This window comes from Pristiophorus japonicus, chromosome 8 (genome assembly GCF_044704955.1).
Source record: "Pristiophorus japonicus isolate sPriJap1 chromosome 8, sPriJap1.hap1, whole genome shotgun sequence".
In the NCBI taxonomy this organism is placed as follows: domain Eukaryota; kingdom Metazoa; phylum Chordata; class Chondrichthyes; family Pristiophoridae; genus Pristiophorus; species Pristiophorus japonicus.
In genome coordinates this window covers 236,349,867-236,366,378 of record NC_091984.1, presented here as the reverse complement: position 1 = coordinate 236,366,378, position 16,512 = coordinate 236,349,867, and the positions used below count along the sequence as shown (strand labels likewise).

The 16,512-nt window shown below is 51.2% G+C and overlaps 1 protein-coding gene across 4 annotated transcripts in view; it reads left to right on the top strand.

Annotated features, from left to right (window-relative positions):
• The window catches only part of galnt9 (polypeptide N-acetylgalactosaminyltransferase 9), a 443,197-nt gene that overhangs the window by 328,175 nt on the left and 98,510 nt on the right, over window positions 1-16,512 (top strand). For all 4 annotated transcript variants that reach the window (XM_070888122.1, XM_070888121.1, XM_070888120.1 and 1 more), the window contains exon 8: window positions 5,321-5,458. In XM_070888122.1, coding sequence (XP_070744223.1) covers window positions 5,321-5,458 — 138 coding nt within the window. The remainder of the gene's footprint in view (window positions 1-5,320; window positions 5,459-16,512) is intronic.

The window sequence follows — 16,512 nt, the reverse complement described above, 5'->3', positions numbered from 1 at the left end:
TTATCGCTCAAAAATCTGTCTATCTCCGCCTTAAATATATTCAATGACCCAGCCTCCACAGCTCTCTGGGGCAGAGAATTCCACAGATTTACAACCCTCTGAGAGAAGAAATTCCTCCTCATCTCAGTTTTAAATGGGTGGCCCCTTATTCTGAGACTACGTTCCCTAGTTTTAGTTTCCCCTATGAGTGGAAATACCCTCTCTGAATTCACCTGGTCAACATTACTCGCTTTTTATTCGAGATTTATTTAATTAGCTGAATTTAAATTCCCCAGTTGCCATGGTGGGTGTGAACTCGTGTGCCCTGCAATATAACTGCTCTGCTACCTGATTGTCAGTCAAGGATCATCCGATTGGCTAACGTAGAGTCGATTCGCCTTCTGATTGGCTGTGGGAAGGCGGGGCTCCGCGAGGGTGGGCCCGTTGGGGGAACCGATGGCGGGCACGTTAGGGGCGGGGCGGCGGGAGGCCATGTGATGAACCCCATCAGAAACAGGTGCCCCCCATCGTGGCACCTGAACTCTGGAAGCATGGAGCTCCGTGCTGGGATAGTCGGGCGGGAATCAGAGTGAGACATGAGTGTGTGACAGTTCCATTCGTGCATGAGGAGAGCGACAAGTAGATACAGAGCAACAAGTGTGTGCGTATCCAACATCGTAACATAAGCCGATGGGGATTTTTATGGAAAGAAAGACTTGCATTTATTCATGACCACTGGGTGTCTCAAAGCTCTTTACAGCCAATGAAATAGCTTTGGAGTGCCGTCAGTGTAATGTGGGAAACGGGGGAGTATAGTGGATTGGACTCTCAATTTCACTTTCCCCAATGGAAGGTTCAGCCACAGAATCTCCCTCATTGTATCACGCTTTCTGCAGGACAAGATGGAATAATAAAGCACCAATCAACTAATGGATTGCGTTTTATTTCAGAAACCTTTTTAGCTAATTATTTTATATATGGTGTGAAGGGATTATGTCTTGAGGACCAACGGGATGTGATTTGTTTCTAACTCGAAGATGCAGTGTCAGGTCAAGCTACTGGCGAGAGATAAATCAGGTCCTGCGGGTCCATTGAACGCTTCCTCTATAATTTATGAAAGACAAGTCGACCTTTTCACCCCGTCGAAACTTAACCAAGAAAGAATGAGGGAATAAACCACCTCAGACTGTCCCGAAGCATTCTGTGGCCAAATTATTACTTTCTAACGTAGGAAACATGGCAGCTTATTTGCGCACAGCAAGCTCCCACAAACAGCAATGCGATAATGACCAGATATCTGTTTTAGTGATATTGATTAGGGGATAAACACTGGGCCCAGGACACCGGGGATAACTCCCCCTGCGCTTCTTCGAAATAGTGCCCTGGGATGTTTTACATCCACCCGAGAGAGCAGATGGGGCCTCGGTTTAGCGTCTCATCCGAAAGACGGCACCTCCGACAGTGCGACACTCCCTCAGCACTACCCCTCCTACAGTGTGATGCTCCCTCAGTACTGCCCCTCCAACAGCGCAGCGCTTCCTCAGTACTGCCCCTCCGACAGTGCGGCACTCCCTCAGTACTGCCCCTCCGACAGTGCGGCACGCCCTCAGTACTGCCCCTCCGACAGTGCAGCACTCCCTCAATACTGCCCCTCCGACAGTGCAGCACTTCACCAGTACTGCCCCTCCGACAGTGTGGCACTCCCTCAGTACTGTCCCTCCGACGGTGCAGCACTCCCTCAGTACTGCCCCTCCGACAGTGCAACGCTCCCTCAGTACTGCACTGGGAGTGTCAGCGTAGATTTTTGTGCTCAGGTCCCTGGAGTGGGACTTGAACCCACAACCTTCTGACTCAGAGGCGAGGGTGCTGCCCACTGAGCCACGGCTGGGCATTACATTTTTAAAAGGGAGAAATACTTGATGGTTCCACCATTAGAAACCGAGGTCACATAAGCTCACATTGCTCCGGTAATTCTGACAGTACGCGGACTCCCGCCAGGGTAGAGCTTACAGTGCTCGCCCAGCGCGGAACTCCCTCAGCACTGCACTGCGTGTGTCAGCCTAGCTTTATGTGCTCAAGCCCCTAGAGTGGACGGTGCGAACTTGGGGTCAGTCAGTGGACCCACATCGTGTAACCCTCACCCTCCCGTGCCCCCCCCCCTCCACACCTCCTTCCCCCCAGCACCATTCCCTCGAGTGTAGAAGATTAAGGGGTGATCTAATCGAGGTGTTTATGATGATTAAAGGAGTTGATGGGGTAGATCGAGAGAAACTGTTCCCCCTGCTGGGGGGAGTCCAGAACAAGGGGGCATCACCTTAAAATCAGAGCCAGGCCGTTCAGGGGTGATGTCAGGAAGCACCTCTTCACACAAAGGGCAGTGGGAATCTGGAACTCTCTCCCCCAGAAAACTGTTGAGGTTAGGGGTCAAGTGAAAATTTCAAAACTGAGATGGATAAGTTTCTGTTAGGCAAGGATATTAAGGGTTATGGAACCAAGGCAGGCATATGGAGTTAAGGTACAGATCAGCCATGATCTAATTGAATGGCAGAACAGGCTCGAGGAGCTGAACAGCCTCCTCCTGTTCCTGTGTAATAGGCTCGAGGGGCTGAATGGCCTCCTCCTGTTCCTAATGTAACAGGCTCGAGGGACTGAATGGGCCTCCTTCTGTTCCTAATGTAACAGGCTCGAGGGGCTGAATGGCCTCCTCCTGTTCCTAATGTAACAGGCTCGAGGGGCTGAATGGCCTCCTCCTGTTCCTAATGTAACAGGCTCGAGGGGCTGAATGACCTCCTCCTGTTCTTGTGTAACAGGCTCGAGGGGCTGAATGGGCCTCCTGTTCCTGTATAACAGGCTCGAGGGGCTGAATGGGCCTCCTGTTCCTGTGTAACAGGCTCGAGGGGCTGAATGGGCCTCCTGTTCCTGTGTAACAGGCTCGAGGGGCTGAATGGCCTCCTCCTGTTCCTAATGTAACAGGCTCGAGGGAATGAATGGGCCTCCTTCTGTTCCTAATGTAACAGGCCCGAGGGGCTGAATGGCCTCCTCCTGTTCCTAATGTAACAGGCTCGAGGGGCTGAATGACCTCCTCCTGTTCTTGTGTAACAGGCTCGAGGGGCTGAATGGCCTCCTCCTGTTCCTGTGTAACAGGCTCGAGGGGCTGAATGGCCTCCTCCTGTTCCTAATGTAACAGGTTCGAGGGGCTGAATGGCCTCCTCCTGTTCTTGTGTAACAGGCTCGAGGGGCTGAATGGGCCTCCTGTTCCTGTATAACAGGCTCGAGGGGCTGAATGGCCTCCTCCTGTTCCTGTGTAACAGGTTCAATCGGCTGAATGGCCTCCTCCTGTTCCTAATGTAACAGGCTCGAGGAACTGAACGGCCTCCTCCTGTTCCTATGCTCTCGTTGGGAGGGAGGAGGGGTTGAAATCGACCCCTAAATGCGTAGTTCCACAGGTTTTTATTTCAGACCTCTGACAGTCGGGTGTACCTTTTATCTTTTGATGATTGACTTTAAAGGACATAGCCAATTGAGAATTCAGCTCTGATCTCCCAGAGTGTGAAAGGATTTATTGCATGATGATGGGCGGGTTCCAACACATTCATTAACACTAATTACACATAATGGCCAAAAGTGTTTACCCCATGAAACTAACTCCATTTCACACATTAGCACCACTATTAGCGCCTTTATTGTAAAGGGGATGGAGTATAAAAGCAGGGAAGTCTTGCTACAGTTGTACAGGGTATTGGTGAGGCCACACCTGGAATACTGCGTGCAGTTTTGGTTTCCATATTTACGAAAGGATATACTTGCTTTGGAGGCAGTTCAGAGAAGGTTCACTCGGTTGATTCCGGGGATGAGGGGGTTGACTTATGAGGAAAGGTTGAGTAGGTTGGGCCTCTACTCATTGGAATTCAGAAGAATGAGAGGTAATCTTATCGAAACGTATAAGATTATGAGGGGGCTTGACAAGGTGGATGCAGAGAGGATGTTTCCACTGATGGGGGAGACTAGAACTAGAGGGCATAATCTTAGAATAAGGGGCTGCCCATTTAAAACTGAGATGAGGAGAAATTTCTTCTCTCAGAGGGTTGTAAATCTGTGGAATTCACTGCCTCAGAGAGCTGTGGAAGCTGGGACATTGAATAAATTTAAGACAGAAATAGATAGTTTATCAAACGATAAGGGGATAACAGGTTATGGGGAGCGGGTGGGGATGTGGAGCTGAGTCCATGATCGGATCAGCCATGATCTTATTGAATGGCGGAGCAGGCTCGAGGGGCCGTATGGCCGACTCTTGTTCCTATTTCTTATGTTCTTATAGCAGGCTCTGCCATCCAGATTTACAGAGGAACCTTTAATTCACAGATAATATCAGCAATTACATGGTGAAAATAGCAAAGAAAGAAAGACTTGCATTTCTATAGCGCCTTTCTTGGCCAGCGGACGTCTCAAAGCGCTTAACAGCCAATGAAGTACTTTTGGACTGTAGTCACTGTTATAATGTGGGAAACGCAGCAGCTAATTTGCGCACAGCAAGCTCCCACACACAGTAATGTGATAATGACCAGATAATCTGTTTTAGTGATATTGATTGAGGGATAAATATTGGGCCCGAGGACACCGGGGATAACTCCCCTGCACTTCTTTGAAATAGTGGCCGCGGGATCCTAAAGACGGCACCTCCGACAGTGCAGCACTCCCTCAGTATTGCCCCTCCGACAGTGCGGCGCTCCCTCAGCACTTCCCTCCGACAGTGCGGCGCACCCACAGTACTGCCCCTCCAACAATGCAGCACTCCCTCAGTACTGCCCCTCCAACAGTGCAGCACTCCCTCAGTACTGCCCCTCCGACAGTGCGGCGCTCCCTCAGTACTGCCTCTCCGACAGTGCGGCGCTCCCTCAGTACTGCCCCTCCGACAGTGTGGCACTCCCTCAGTACTGCCCCTCCGACAGTGCGGCACTCCCTCAGTACTGCCCCTCCGACAGTGCGGCACTCCCTCAGTACTGCCCCTCCGACAGTGCGGCACTCCCTCAGAACTGCACTGGGGGTGTCAGCCGAGATTTTTGTGCTCAAGTCGCAGGAGTGGGACTTGACCCCACGACCTTCGGACTCAGAGGCGAGAGTGCTGCCCACTGAGCCCCGGCCGACAGGAGAATCCTTTTAGATTCCATCGGAACTTTCCAAAAGCAACAGGACATGTACTTGAGAAGAACTAGTTTGCGGAGCTGTGGGGCAGAGCAGGGGTGTGGGACTAAATCGGTCAGAGCCGGTACAGGCTCGACGGGCCAGAAAAGCTCCTCTTGTGCTGTAAGCTTCTCTGATCCTTCCCGTTGTACGTTCACAGAATCCAGGGGTGGATTTCGGCGATGTGTCCGAGCGAGTGTCTCTGCGCGAGCGGCTGAACTGTCGGAGCTTCAAGTGGTACCGTGACAACGTCTACCCCGAAATGCGGACCTACAACAACACCATCACCTACGGAGAGGTAACGCACCGCTGGCGAGAGGACCCTCGTTACCCGGCGGGGGCCAAGGGGGAAATGGTTCGCTCCTCACGGCGCGCACTGGCCGCCGGGTGAATCCATGATTGGCGGGTGGGGGGTGGGGGATGGGGGATTCTGGTGGGGGCGGGCCGCCACTCGCGGAGAGCACTTGAAACACAAAAGGATAGTATGCAGGTACAGCAAGTGATCAGGAAGGCTAATGGTATCTTGGCCTTTATTGTAAAGGGGATGGAGTATAAAAGCAGGAAAGTCTTGCTACAGCTGTACAGGGTATTGGTGAGGCCACACCTGGAGTACTGCGTGCAGTTTTGGTTTCCATATTTACGAAAGGATATACTTGCTTTGGAGGCAGTTCAGAGAAGGTTCACTCGGTTGATTCCGGGGATGAGGGGGTTGACTTATGAGGAAAGGTTGAGTAGGTTGGGCCTCTACTCATTGGAATTCAGAAGAACGAGAGGTGATCTTATCGAAACGTATAAGATTATGAGCGGGCTTGACAAGGTGGATGCAGAGAGGATGTTTCCACTGACGGGGGAGACTAGAACTAGAGGGCATAATCTTAGAATAAGGGGCCGCCCATTTAAAACTGAGATGAGGATTTCTTCTCTGAGGGTTGTAAATCTATGGAATTTGCTGCCTCAGAGAGCTGTGGAGACTGGGACATTGAATAAATTTCAGACAGAAATAGACAGTTTCTTAAATGATAAGGGGATAAGCGGTTATGGGGAGCGGGCGGGGAAGTGGACCCGAGTCCATGATCAGATCAGCCATGATGGTATTAAATGATGGAGCAGGCTCGAGGGGCCGTATGGCCTACTCCTGCTCCTATTTCTTATGTTCTTTTAGCGTGTGGGAATCGAGGGAGGATTGGAATCTGTCCTCGTGCTCCGCCTCCATCAGCCAGCCGCTGAGAATGCGGAGGCTGAGAAGGGGTCTCTCTGACCACCTATCCCGAAGGTTGGGTTGATCACGGCAATCCAGCAGTTTCTGCATCACTTCTACCGATCCCAACTTTTTATTTCCAGGTTTAAAAATACTGAATTCATGTTTTCAAACTGCCCTGCTGCCAGCGGTGGCTCCGTGTGTCGCACTCTCGCATAGAGAGTCGGGAAGGTCGTGGGTTCGAGTCCCACTGCAGAGGCTTGGCCACACGATCCACGTTTACACTTCGGTGCAGTACTGAGGGAGCGCCGCACTGTCGGAGGGGCAGTACTGAGGGAGCGCCGCACTGTCGGAGGGGCAGTACTGAGGGAGCGCCGCACTGTCGGAGGGGCAGTACTGAGGGAGCGCTGCACTGTCGGAGGGGCAGTACTGAGGGAGCGCCGCACTGTCGGAGGGGCAGTACTGAGGGAGCGCCGCACTGTCGGAGGGGCAGTACTGAGGGAGCGCCGCACTGTCGGAGGGGCGGTACTGAGGGAGCGCCGCACTGTGGCAGGGGCGGTACTGAGGGAGCGCCGCACTGTCGGAGGGGCGGTACTGAGGGAGTGCTGCACTGTCGGAGGGGCAGTACTGAGGGAGCTCCGCACTGTCGGAGGGGCAGTACTGAGGGAGCGCCGCACTGTCGGAGGGGCAGTACTGAGGGAGCGACGCACTGTCGGAGGGGCAGTACTGAGGGAGCGCCGCACTGTCGGAGGGGCAGTACTGAGGGAGTGCCGCACTGTAGGAGGGGCAGTACTGAGGGAGTGCTGCACTGTCTGAGGGGCGGTACTGAGGGAGTGCCGCACTGTCTGAGGGGCGGTACTGAGGGAGTGCCGCACTGTCGGAGAGGCGGTGCTGAGGGAGCGCCGCACTGTCGGAGGGGCGGTGCTGAGGGAGCGCCGCACTGTCGGAGGGGCGGTGCTGAGGGAGCGCGGCGCTGTCGGAGGGGCAGTACTGAGGGAGTGCCGCACTGTCGGAGGGGCAGTACTGAGGGAGCGCTGCACTGTCGGAGGGGCGGTGCTGAGGGAGCTCTGCACTGTCGGAGGGGCAGTACTGAGGGAGTGCCGCACTGTCGGAGGGGCAGTACTGAGGGAGCGCGGCGCTGTCGGAGGGGCAGTACTGAGGGAGTGCCGCACTGTCGGAGGGGCAGTACTGAGGGAGCGCCGCACTGTCGGAGGGGCAGTACTGAGGGAGCGCCGCACTGTCGGAGGGGCGGTACTGAGGGAGTGCCGCACTGTCGGAGGGGCGGTGCTGAGGGAGTGCCGCACTGTCGGAGGGGCGGTGCTGAGGGAGCTCTGCACTGTCGGAGGGGCGGTGCTGAGGGAGCGCCGCACTGTCGGAGGGGCAGTACTGAGGGAGTGCTGCACTGTCGGAGGGGCATTACTGAGGGAGTGCAGCACTGTCTGAGGTGCTGTCTTGCGGATGAGACGTTAAACCAAGGCCCCCTCTGCCCTCTCAGGTGGATGTAAAAGATCTGACAGCACTATTTCAAAGAAGAGCAGGGGAGTTATCCCCGCCGATATTTATCCCTCAATCAACATAACAAAAACAGATTATCTGCTCATTTGTCACATTGCTGTTTGTGGGAGCTTGCTCTGCGCAAAATGGCTGCCGTGTTTCCTACATTACAACAGAGACTGCACTTCAGATAGTTCTTCATTGGCTGAAAAGCACTTTGGAATGCCGTGAGGTTGTTAGAAGCTCTGTCGAAATGCAAGTTATTTCTTTCTGTTGGGAATTGAACTCCCATTCTGTGGATTATTCGTGCAGACAGTGTTGCAGTGCAGAATGGAGCCTATGAACCATGGTGCGCGTAGAGCAGATCTTGCTCTTGGGGAAACGGGGCTCAACGCTAACTTGATTTCATTTCCTTTGCAACTTTTTCTGCAATTTTATTTTGCATCATTCATTCTGATGCGCTTCTCCCATAACCACAAACAAATCAGCAAGCGGTCATTCAACAATCCCAGCCTAATGCAGAATTCACTCGTCCGGTGGAAGGCACATTACATTTGCACTAAGTCAGTCAATTCTCGTTTATGTGCTCTCCCTGAGATCCTCTCCAATCGTTCGTGGCCTTGTCTGGACTCGGAAGCTCATGAAACTCACATCCATTGAAAAGTAGGGAAGTTATGCTAAACCTGTCTCGAACCTTGTTTAGACCACACTCGGAGCACTGCGTATGTAAAGTCCTGTCCCTGCAGTACAGATTCACACGAGGCACATGCTGAAGTCAAGGTCACTCACGACCTGCACCTTTATTACACAGCTCTCGAATGCCACACTTGCCTGAGACCTGTCCTTATATACCTGTCTGGGACAGGTATCCATTGTCTCCTGCAAGTGAACCCCTGGTGGTAAGGTAAGCTAGTAGTTACACGTCATCTCTAGTTTGTAAGGGGTTTTCACAGGGTTGTTGTTGTGCCTTGGGTGTCTCTCTCTGGGCTTCTGCCCTCACAGCTTATGCCTGGCCTGTGAGGTACCCTGAGTGCTGCAAGAGCACCCCTGGAGAGACTGTGTCCACAGCTTATGAAGGGGGTTTTGAGACTCATGCGTCCCCACAGCTTATGCCTAGCCTGTGAGGCACCTGTGAGTGTTAAACACTCCTAACCCCTTCTTCCCTAGCCTGTGACACACAGTTGAGCGTTTTTGAGGCGCTCCTAGCTTCCCTTACACGGTTCTGACATAAGGCTCACGATCAGGAGATGTAATACAATAGAACTGAGACAAGGTGATTCCTAGAGGAACTTAGGCTTCCAATTTATTTGACAAGGTGTTTCTCAACAAACAGCAATACACCAACAAAACAATCCCCCTAAATCCCACTAAACGGACCCAACGAAAATCTTTACACAAGTTTAGCAGTACAATGCCCAACCTCCCATCTTTCCTGGCCTAACTGAGTTGGGAGTTCCGGGGACCAGAGGTTATACTCACTACTGTGCCTTCTGCAGTCTGGTGGTTTGTTTCTTCTATCTTCAGTGTCTTTGGACACTGGTTTTCCTTCAGTGTCGAGAGGCTTGCTGGATCACGAGGGCAGGGAATCACACACACTACGTCAGAAGCCCCCTTTTTATAGCCAGATTATCCAGTCCGCCTCTCCTGCTGAAATCGATCCTTCCCATTGGTGGGCTTTGTGATTTTGAAAAATGTAGCAGTTTTAGATTATTGCGGGTTTTTTCCACTGATGTTAACCTACTCAAGGTTTGAGTAGGTGTTGATTGGGTTGGCCTCCTGTAGCCATTGTGTAGGCCCTTGGTTTGTTTTGGGTTCCCTAGTTTTCTGAAGATCTGCATAATTTCCTTCCATAGTGTAAACATGGGGAAGACAATAGTCCGATAATGGCTGTGAGTCAGTCCCACAGTTTTCGAGCAAGTGCTCTCCCATTGGCTTGAAAGCCCCATGCTTTGGGCTGACTCTGTCCCCCCATTGGCCCTCCGGTGTCCTCCCCCGTCCAATCACTGCTCTGCCAAGGTCAAACCGTATCGGTTTCAATTCACAGCACAGACTGATCCCACAGCCCTTTTCCTTCTGGGTAAAATGAGGGGGTTTTCGTCCTCCCCTACAAGTTACAGTCATGTATAGCATGGTAAGATACAGTTATGTTCAGTCGTGTGAGATACATGACATCACCCTCCCCCAAGGTCTTATTGTCTTTATTGGTTCAGTCTCTCAGGTGGTCTACGCTCTCGCGTGGAGCATCTGAGTTGTGGTTCAGTTGTTTGCCTTGGTGCCTGTTCTTCTTTCGGTGTGATTGCTGGTATCTCTCCTGGGCTGTCTGTTTCATTCAGTATGATTGTTGGTGTCTTGCCTGGGCTGTCTGTTGGGATTGCCCTTTCCTCAGGTTGTTCCCTCTGTCTATCCACCAGGTGTGGTGTGAGTTCCACATTGTAGAACTTAAAGAAGGCTAACTTTGAAGGTATGAGGCATGAATTGGCTGGGATGGATTGGCAAATGCTACTTAAGGGGTTGACTGTGGATGGGCAATGGCAGACATTTAGAGACCGCATGGATGAACTGCAACAATTGTACATTCCTGTCTGGCATAAAAATAAAAAAGGGAAGGTGGCTCAACCGTGGCTATCAAGGGAAATTAGGGATAGTATTAAAGCCAAGGAAGTGGCAAACAAATTGGCCAGAAATAGCAGCGAACCTGGGGACTGGGAGAAATTTAGAACTCAGCAGAGGAGGACAAAGGGTTTGATTAGGGCAGGGAAAATGGAGTATGAGAAGAAGCTTGCAGGGAACATTAAGACGGATTGCAAAACTTTCTCGCGATATGTAAAGAGAAAAAGGTTAGTAAAGACAAACGTAGGTCCCCTGCAGTCAGAATCAAGGGAAGTCATAACGGGGAACAAAGAAATGGCGGACCAATTGAACAAGTACTTTGGTTCGGTATTCACGAAGGAGGACACAAACAACCTTTCGGTTATAAAAGGGGTTGGGGTGTCTAGTAAGGAGGAGGAACTGAGGGAAATCCTTATTAGCCGGGAAATTGTGTTGGGGAAATTGATGGGATTGAAGGCCGATAAATCCCCAGGGCCTGATGGACTGCATCCCAGAGTACTTAAGGAGGTGGCCTTGGAGATAGTGGATGCATTGACAGTCATTTTCCAACATTCCATTGACTCTGGATCAGTTCCTATAGAGTGGAGGGTAGCCAATGTAACCCCACTTTTTAAAAAAGGAGGGAGCGAGAAAACAGGGAATTATAGACCGGTCAGCCTGACATCGGTAGTGGGTAAAATGATGGAATCAATTATTAAGGATGTCATAGCGCTGCATTTGGAAAGAGGTGACATGATAGGTCCAAGTCAGCATGGATTTGTGGAAGGGAAATCATGCTTGACAAATCTTCTGGAATTTTTTGAGGATGTTTCCAGTAGAGTGGACAAGGGAGAACCAGTTGATGTGGTATATTTGGACTTTCAGAAGGCGTTCGACAAGGTCCCACACAAGAGATTGATGTGCAAAGTTAGAGCACATGGGATTGGGGGTAGTGTGCTGACATGGATTGAGAACTGGTTGTCAGACAGGAAGCAAAGAGTAGGAGTAAATGGGTACTTTTCAGAATGGCAGGCAGTGACTAGTGGGGTACCGCAAGGTTCTGTGCTGGGGCCCCAGCTGTTTACACTGTACATTAATGATTTAGATGAGGGGATTAAATGTAGTATCTCCAAATTTGCGGATGACACTAAGTTGGGTGGCAGTGTGAGCTGCGAGGAGGATGCTATGAGGCTGCAGAGTGACTTGGATAGGTTAGGTGAGTGGGCAAATGCATGGCAGATGAAGTATAATGTGGATAAATGTGAGGTTATCCACTTTGGTGGTAAAAACAGAGAGACAGACTATTATCTGAATGGTGACAGATTAGGAAAAGGGGAGGTGCAAAGAGACCTGGGTGTCATGGTACATCAGTCATTGAAGGTTGGCATGCAGGTGCAGCAGGCGGTTAAGAAAGCAAATGGCATGTTGGCTTTCATAGCAAGGGGATTTGAGTACAGGGGCAGGGAGGTGTTGCTACAGTTGTACAGGGCATTGGTGAGGCCACACCTGGAGTATAGTGTACAGTTTTGGTCTCCTAACCTGAGGAAGGACATTCTTGCTATTGAGGGAGTGCAGCGAAGGTTCACCAGACTGATTCCCGGGATGGCGGGACTGACCTATCAAGAAAGACTGGATCAACTGGGCTTGTATTCACTGGAGTTCAGAAGAATGAGAGGGGACCTCATAGAAACATTTAAAATTCTGACGGGGTTAGACAGGTTAGATGCAGGAAGAATGTTCCCAATGTTGGGGAAGTCCAGAACCAGAGGTCACAGTCTAAGGATAAGGGGTAAGCCATTTAGGACCGAGATGCGGAGAAACTTCTTCACCCAGAGAGTGGTGAACCTGTGGAATTCTCTACCACAGAAAGTAGTTGAGGCCAATTCACTAAATATATTCAAAAAGGAGTTAGATGAGGTCCTTACTACTAGGGGGATCAAGGGGTATGGCGAGAAAGCAGGAATGGGGTACTGAAGTTGAATGTTCAGCCATGAACTCATTGAATGGCGGTGCAGGCTAGAAGGGTCGAATGGCCTACTCCTGCACCTATTTTCTATGTTTCTATGTTTCTATGTTTCTAGTCTGCTTCTGGTTCAGCAGTGTTGTTGGTAAATCTACTTTTGACTTGGTCTACATGCCTCTGGCAGGTTTGGCCATTGTCCATTTGTACCACCAGTAGCCTGTTTCCTTCCTTGCCTGTTACTGTCCCTGCAAGCCGTTTGGGACCCCTGCCATAGTTTAGCACAAACACTTTGTCCCCTATCTCATTCCCCCTCCCCCTCGAATTTTAGTCATGGTACTCAGTTAGCTTATGGCGCTTTGCCTCAACGATTTCATGCATGACTGGGGGGATTAATGAGAGCCTTGTCTTTAAGGTTCATTTCATCAATAGTTGTGCGGTGGGAACTCCAGTCAACGAATGCAGACGAGATCTGTATGCCAGCAGCAGTCGCGACAGGCGGCCCTGCAACGTGGGACCTTGGATTTTGAGCATGCCTTGTTTAATGATCTGCACTGCTCGCTCCGCCTGGCCGTTGGAGGCCGACTTGAACGGTGCCATCCTAACGTGATTTATGCCGTGGTTACTCATTAAAATCTTGGAATTCTGCACTGGTGAAGCAAGGACCATTATCACTGACCAATATGTCAGGAATGCCGTGCGTTGCGAACATGGTTCCAAGGCTCTCCACAGTGGTGGAGGTGGTGCTCGAGTTTAAAATGGTGCATTTGATCCACTTTGAAAATGCTTATACAACTACGAGAAACATTTTGCCCATGAATGGGCCCGCATAGTCTACGTGCACCCGCGACCACGGTTTGTGGGCCAGGGGCTCAGGGAGGCCTCCCTGGGGGCATTACTGAGTTGGGCACAAATGGTGCACCATCGGACGCAGAGCTCCAAGTCCGTGTCAATGCCAGGCCACCAGACGTGGGATCTGGCTATGGCCTTCATGAGAACGATTCCCGGGTGCTCACGGTTCAGCTCCCGGAGCTCTCTGCCCCGCAGAGGCATAACTACTCGGCTACCCCACATCAGGCAGTCTGCCTGTAGTGACAGCTCATGCATGCGCCTATGGAAAGGTTTGATCTCCTCGGGGCAGGCATCGCGAGCCTCTGCCCAGTCACCAGTTAAGACACATCTTTTTGTTAGGGATAACGTGGGGTCGCTGGTCGTCCAGACTCTGATTTGGCGAGCTGTCATGGGAAAACCTTTGGACTCAAAGGCATTGATTGCCATGACTATCTCTCAATCCTGTTCGTCAGACCCTTCCGTGGTCGCCAGGGGTAGCCTGCTAAGCGTGTCGGCACAGTTGTATGTGCCTGGTTTGTGCCTTATGGTGTAATCATAAGAGGCCAGCCAAAGTGCCCACTGTTGAATGCGCGCCGAGGCGTTGGCGTTTATTGCCTTGCTCTCGGATAGTAGGGACGTGAGGGGCTTGTGGTCGGTTTCTAACGCGAACTTGGCCCCGAAAAGGTATTGGTGCATCTTTTTGACACCGTACACGCACGCGAGCGCCTCCTTCTCCACCATTCTGTACCCGCGCTCCGCCCGCGAAAGTGACCTGGAGGCATAAGCTATGGGTTGTAATTTGCCCGCACTATTGACATGTTGTAAAACGCACCCGACCCCGTACGCTGACGCATCTCATGTAAGAACTAGCTTTTTACCTGGATCAAAGAAAGTCAAAACACTGTTGGAACACAGAAGGTTGCGTGCCTTATTGAAGGCACGTTCCTGGGCGTCCCCCCAAAACCAATCGCACCCCTTTCTGAGTAGCACGTGGAGAGGCTCCAGCAGTGTGCTTAAGTTCTGCATAAAGTTCCCAAAGTAATTGAGTAGCCCGAGAAAGGCGCGCAGTTCTGAAACATTCCGGGGCCTGGGCGCCAGGCGAATTGCTTCTGTTTTGGACTCTGTTGGGCGGATTCCATCAGCGGTAATTCTTCTGCCCAAAAATTCAACCTCAGGCGCGAGAAATAGGCACTTGGATTTCTTAACTCTTAGGCCTACCCGATCCCACCGCTTTAGTACTTCCTCCAAATTGCGGAGATGGGAGTCGGTGTCCCTGCCCGTGATAAGTATGTCGTCTTGAAATACAACCGTCCCCGTGATGGACTTGAGCAGACTCTCCATGTTGTGCTGGAATATAGCAGCTGCCGACCTGATGCAGAATGGGCATCGATTGTACATGAAAAGGCCTCGGTGTGTGTTGATGGTGGTGAGTAGCTTAGACTCGTTGGTCAGTTCTTGCGTCATATACGCAGATGTGAGATCTAGTTTTGAGAAACGTTTTCCTCCAGCTAATGTGGCAAATAAGTCCTCCGCTCTGGGCAGCGGGTATTGATCTTGTAGTCCCCACAGATTCGTACGGATCCATCAGGCTTCATGACTGAGACGATGGGACTTGCCCAGTCACTAAATTTCACGGGTGAGATAATGCCTTTCCACAGAAGCCTGTCTAGTTCATGTTCAATCTTTTCCCTCATCACATAGGGTACAGCTCTAGCCTTGTGATGGACCGGTCTAACATCCTGTGTGATGTAGATTTTGACTCTAGCCCCTTTGAAGGTGCCCACACCTGGCTGAAAGAGATGTTCAAATCGACTTAGAACTGTTGAGCAGGAGGTCCGTTCCTCTGATGACATGGCATGAACATCATCCCATTTCCAGTTTAGTTTTGCCAGCCAGTTTCTCCCCAGCAGTGCTGGAAGATCTCCGGGGACAATCCACAGGGGAAGTCGGTTCACCGTCCCTTTGTGTGTGACTGAGAGCATGGCGCTGCCAAGGACTGGGACGATTTCTTTGGTATAGGTCCTTAGTTTGGTGTCGACCCTTGTGAGTTTTGGTTTGTCTCTTTTGTGCGGCCACAGCTGTTCAAATTGTTGAGCGTTCATGAGAGATTGACTCGCTCCCGTATCCAGCTCCATGTTGATGGGTATCCCGTTGAGTAGGACCCTCATCATTATTGGAGACGTCTTGTTGTAGGAGCAGTGGCCATTGATCGTGTTGACCCGCTGTACCTCGGTGTCCTAGGTACTGTCCCCATCGTCTTCTGGTCCGCTTTACGACCCTTCCGATTCGTATACCAGCCGAGCTGCCGTTTTTCTGCACATGCAGGCCAGATGCCCCGTATAGTCGCAGTTTCTGCAAACAGCATGCTGAGATCGACATCCCCTTGATGAGTGCCTTCCCCCACATCTCCAGCACAGACCGCTTCCATTGTTTCCAAAGGATGAGCTGCGTCTGGCTGATCTCTCTTGAGCTTCTCTCAGTTTGTAGTTGATTGCTCGCATTGTGGGTTGATGAGATGTGAACGGCCATTCATGTGGCCCTTGATGGCTTCTGGCGCCACTGCCTGCTGTTGAGGGCCTGCTCTCCTGCCTTTGTCTGTGTGTGGGGGTAGCGGCTTGTTTCACAATGTGAACCCCTTGTTCCGATGTTTCGTTAGTTGTCGTACCCGCAGTGTAGATCAACCTCGTTTCTTCTTCTCCTGCCAAGAATGTCTGTGTAACCAGTGCTGCTGCCTCTAGGGTCAGGTTCTTGGTCTCTATAAGCTTTTGGAATATGCCTGCATGGCCTATTCCTTCAATAAAAATGTCTCTCAGTATTTCTCTCCTTAGTTCATCGGAGAACTCACATAAACTAGCCAACCTCCGAAGTTCCGCCACGAAGTCGGGTATGCTCTGGCCCACACAGCATCTGTAGTTGTAGAACCTGTGTCCGGCCATGTGTAGGCTGCTCGCTGGCTTCAGGTGGTCTCGTACCAGCGTGCTCAACTCTTCAGCCGACTTCCTTGCTGGTTTCTCAGGCGCCACAGCTGGTCAAGAGATGGGCTCTTCTCTTGTCTGCCTTATCGTCGCCTAACCAGTCTTTGGTTACGAAGCTTTGCTGGAGCCTTTCTATAAAGACCTCCAAATTGTCTCCAGCATTGTATTTTTCATCTGAGCCGTTGGTCACCATTCTGTGGATTCTGTGATCCCGTAACTCGTCGCCACTGTAAAGTCCTGTCCCTGCAGTACAGATTCACATGAGGCACATACTGAAGTCAAGGTCACTCAGGAACTGCACCTTT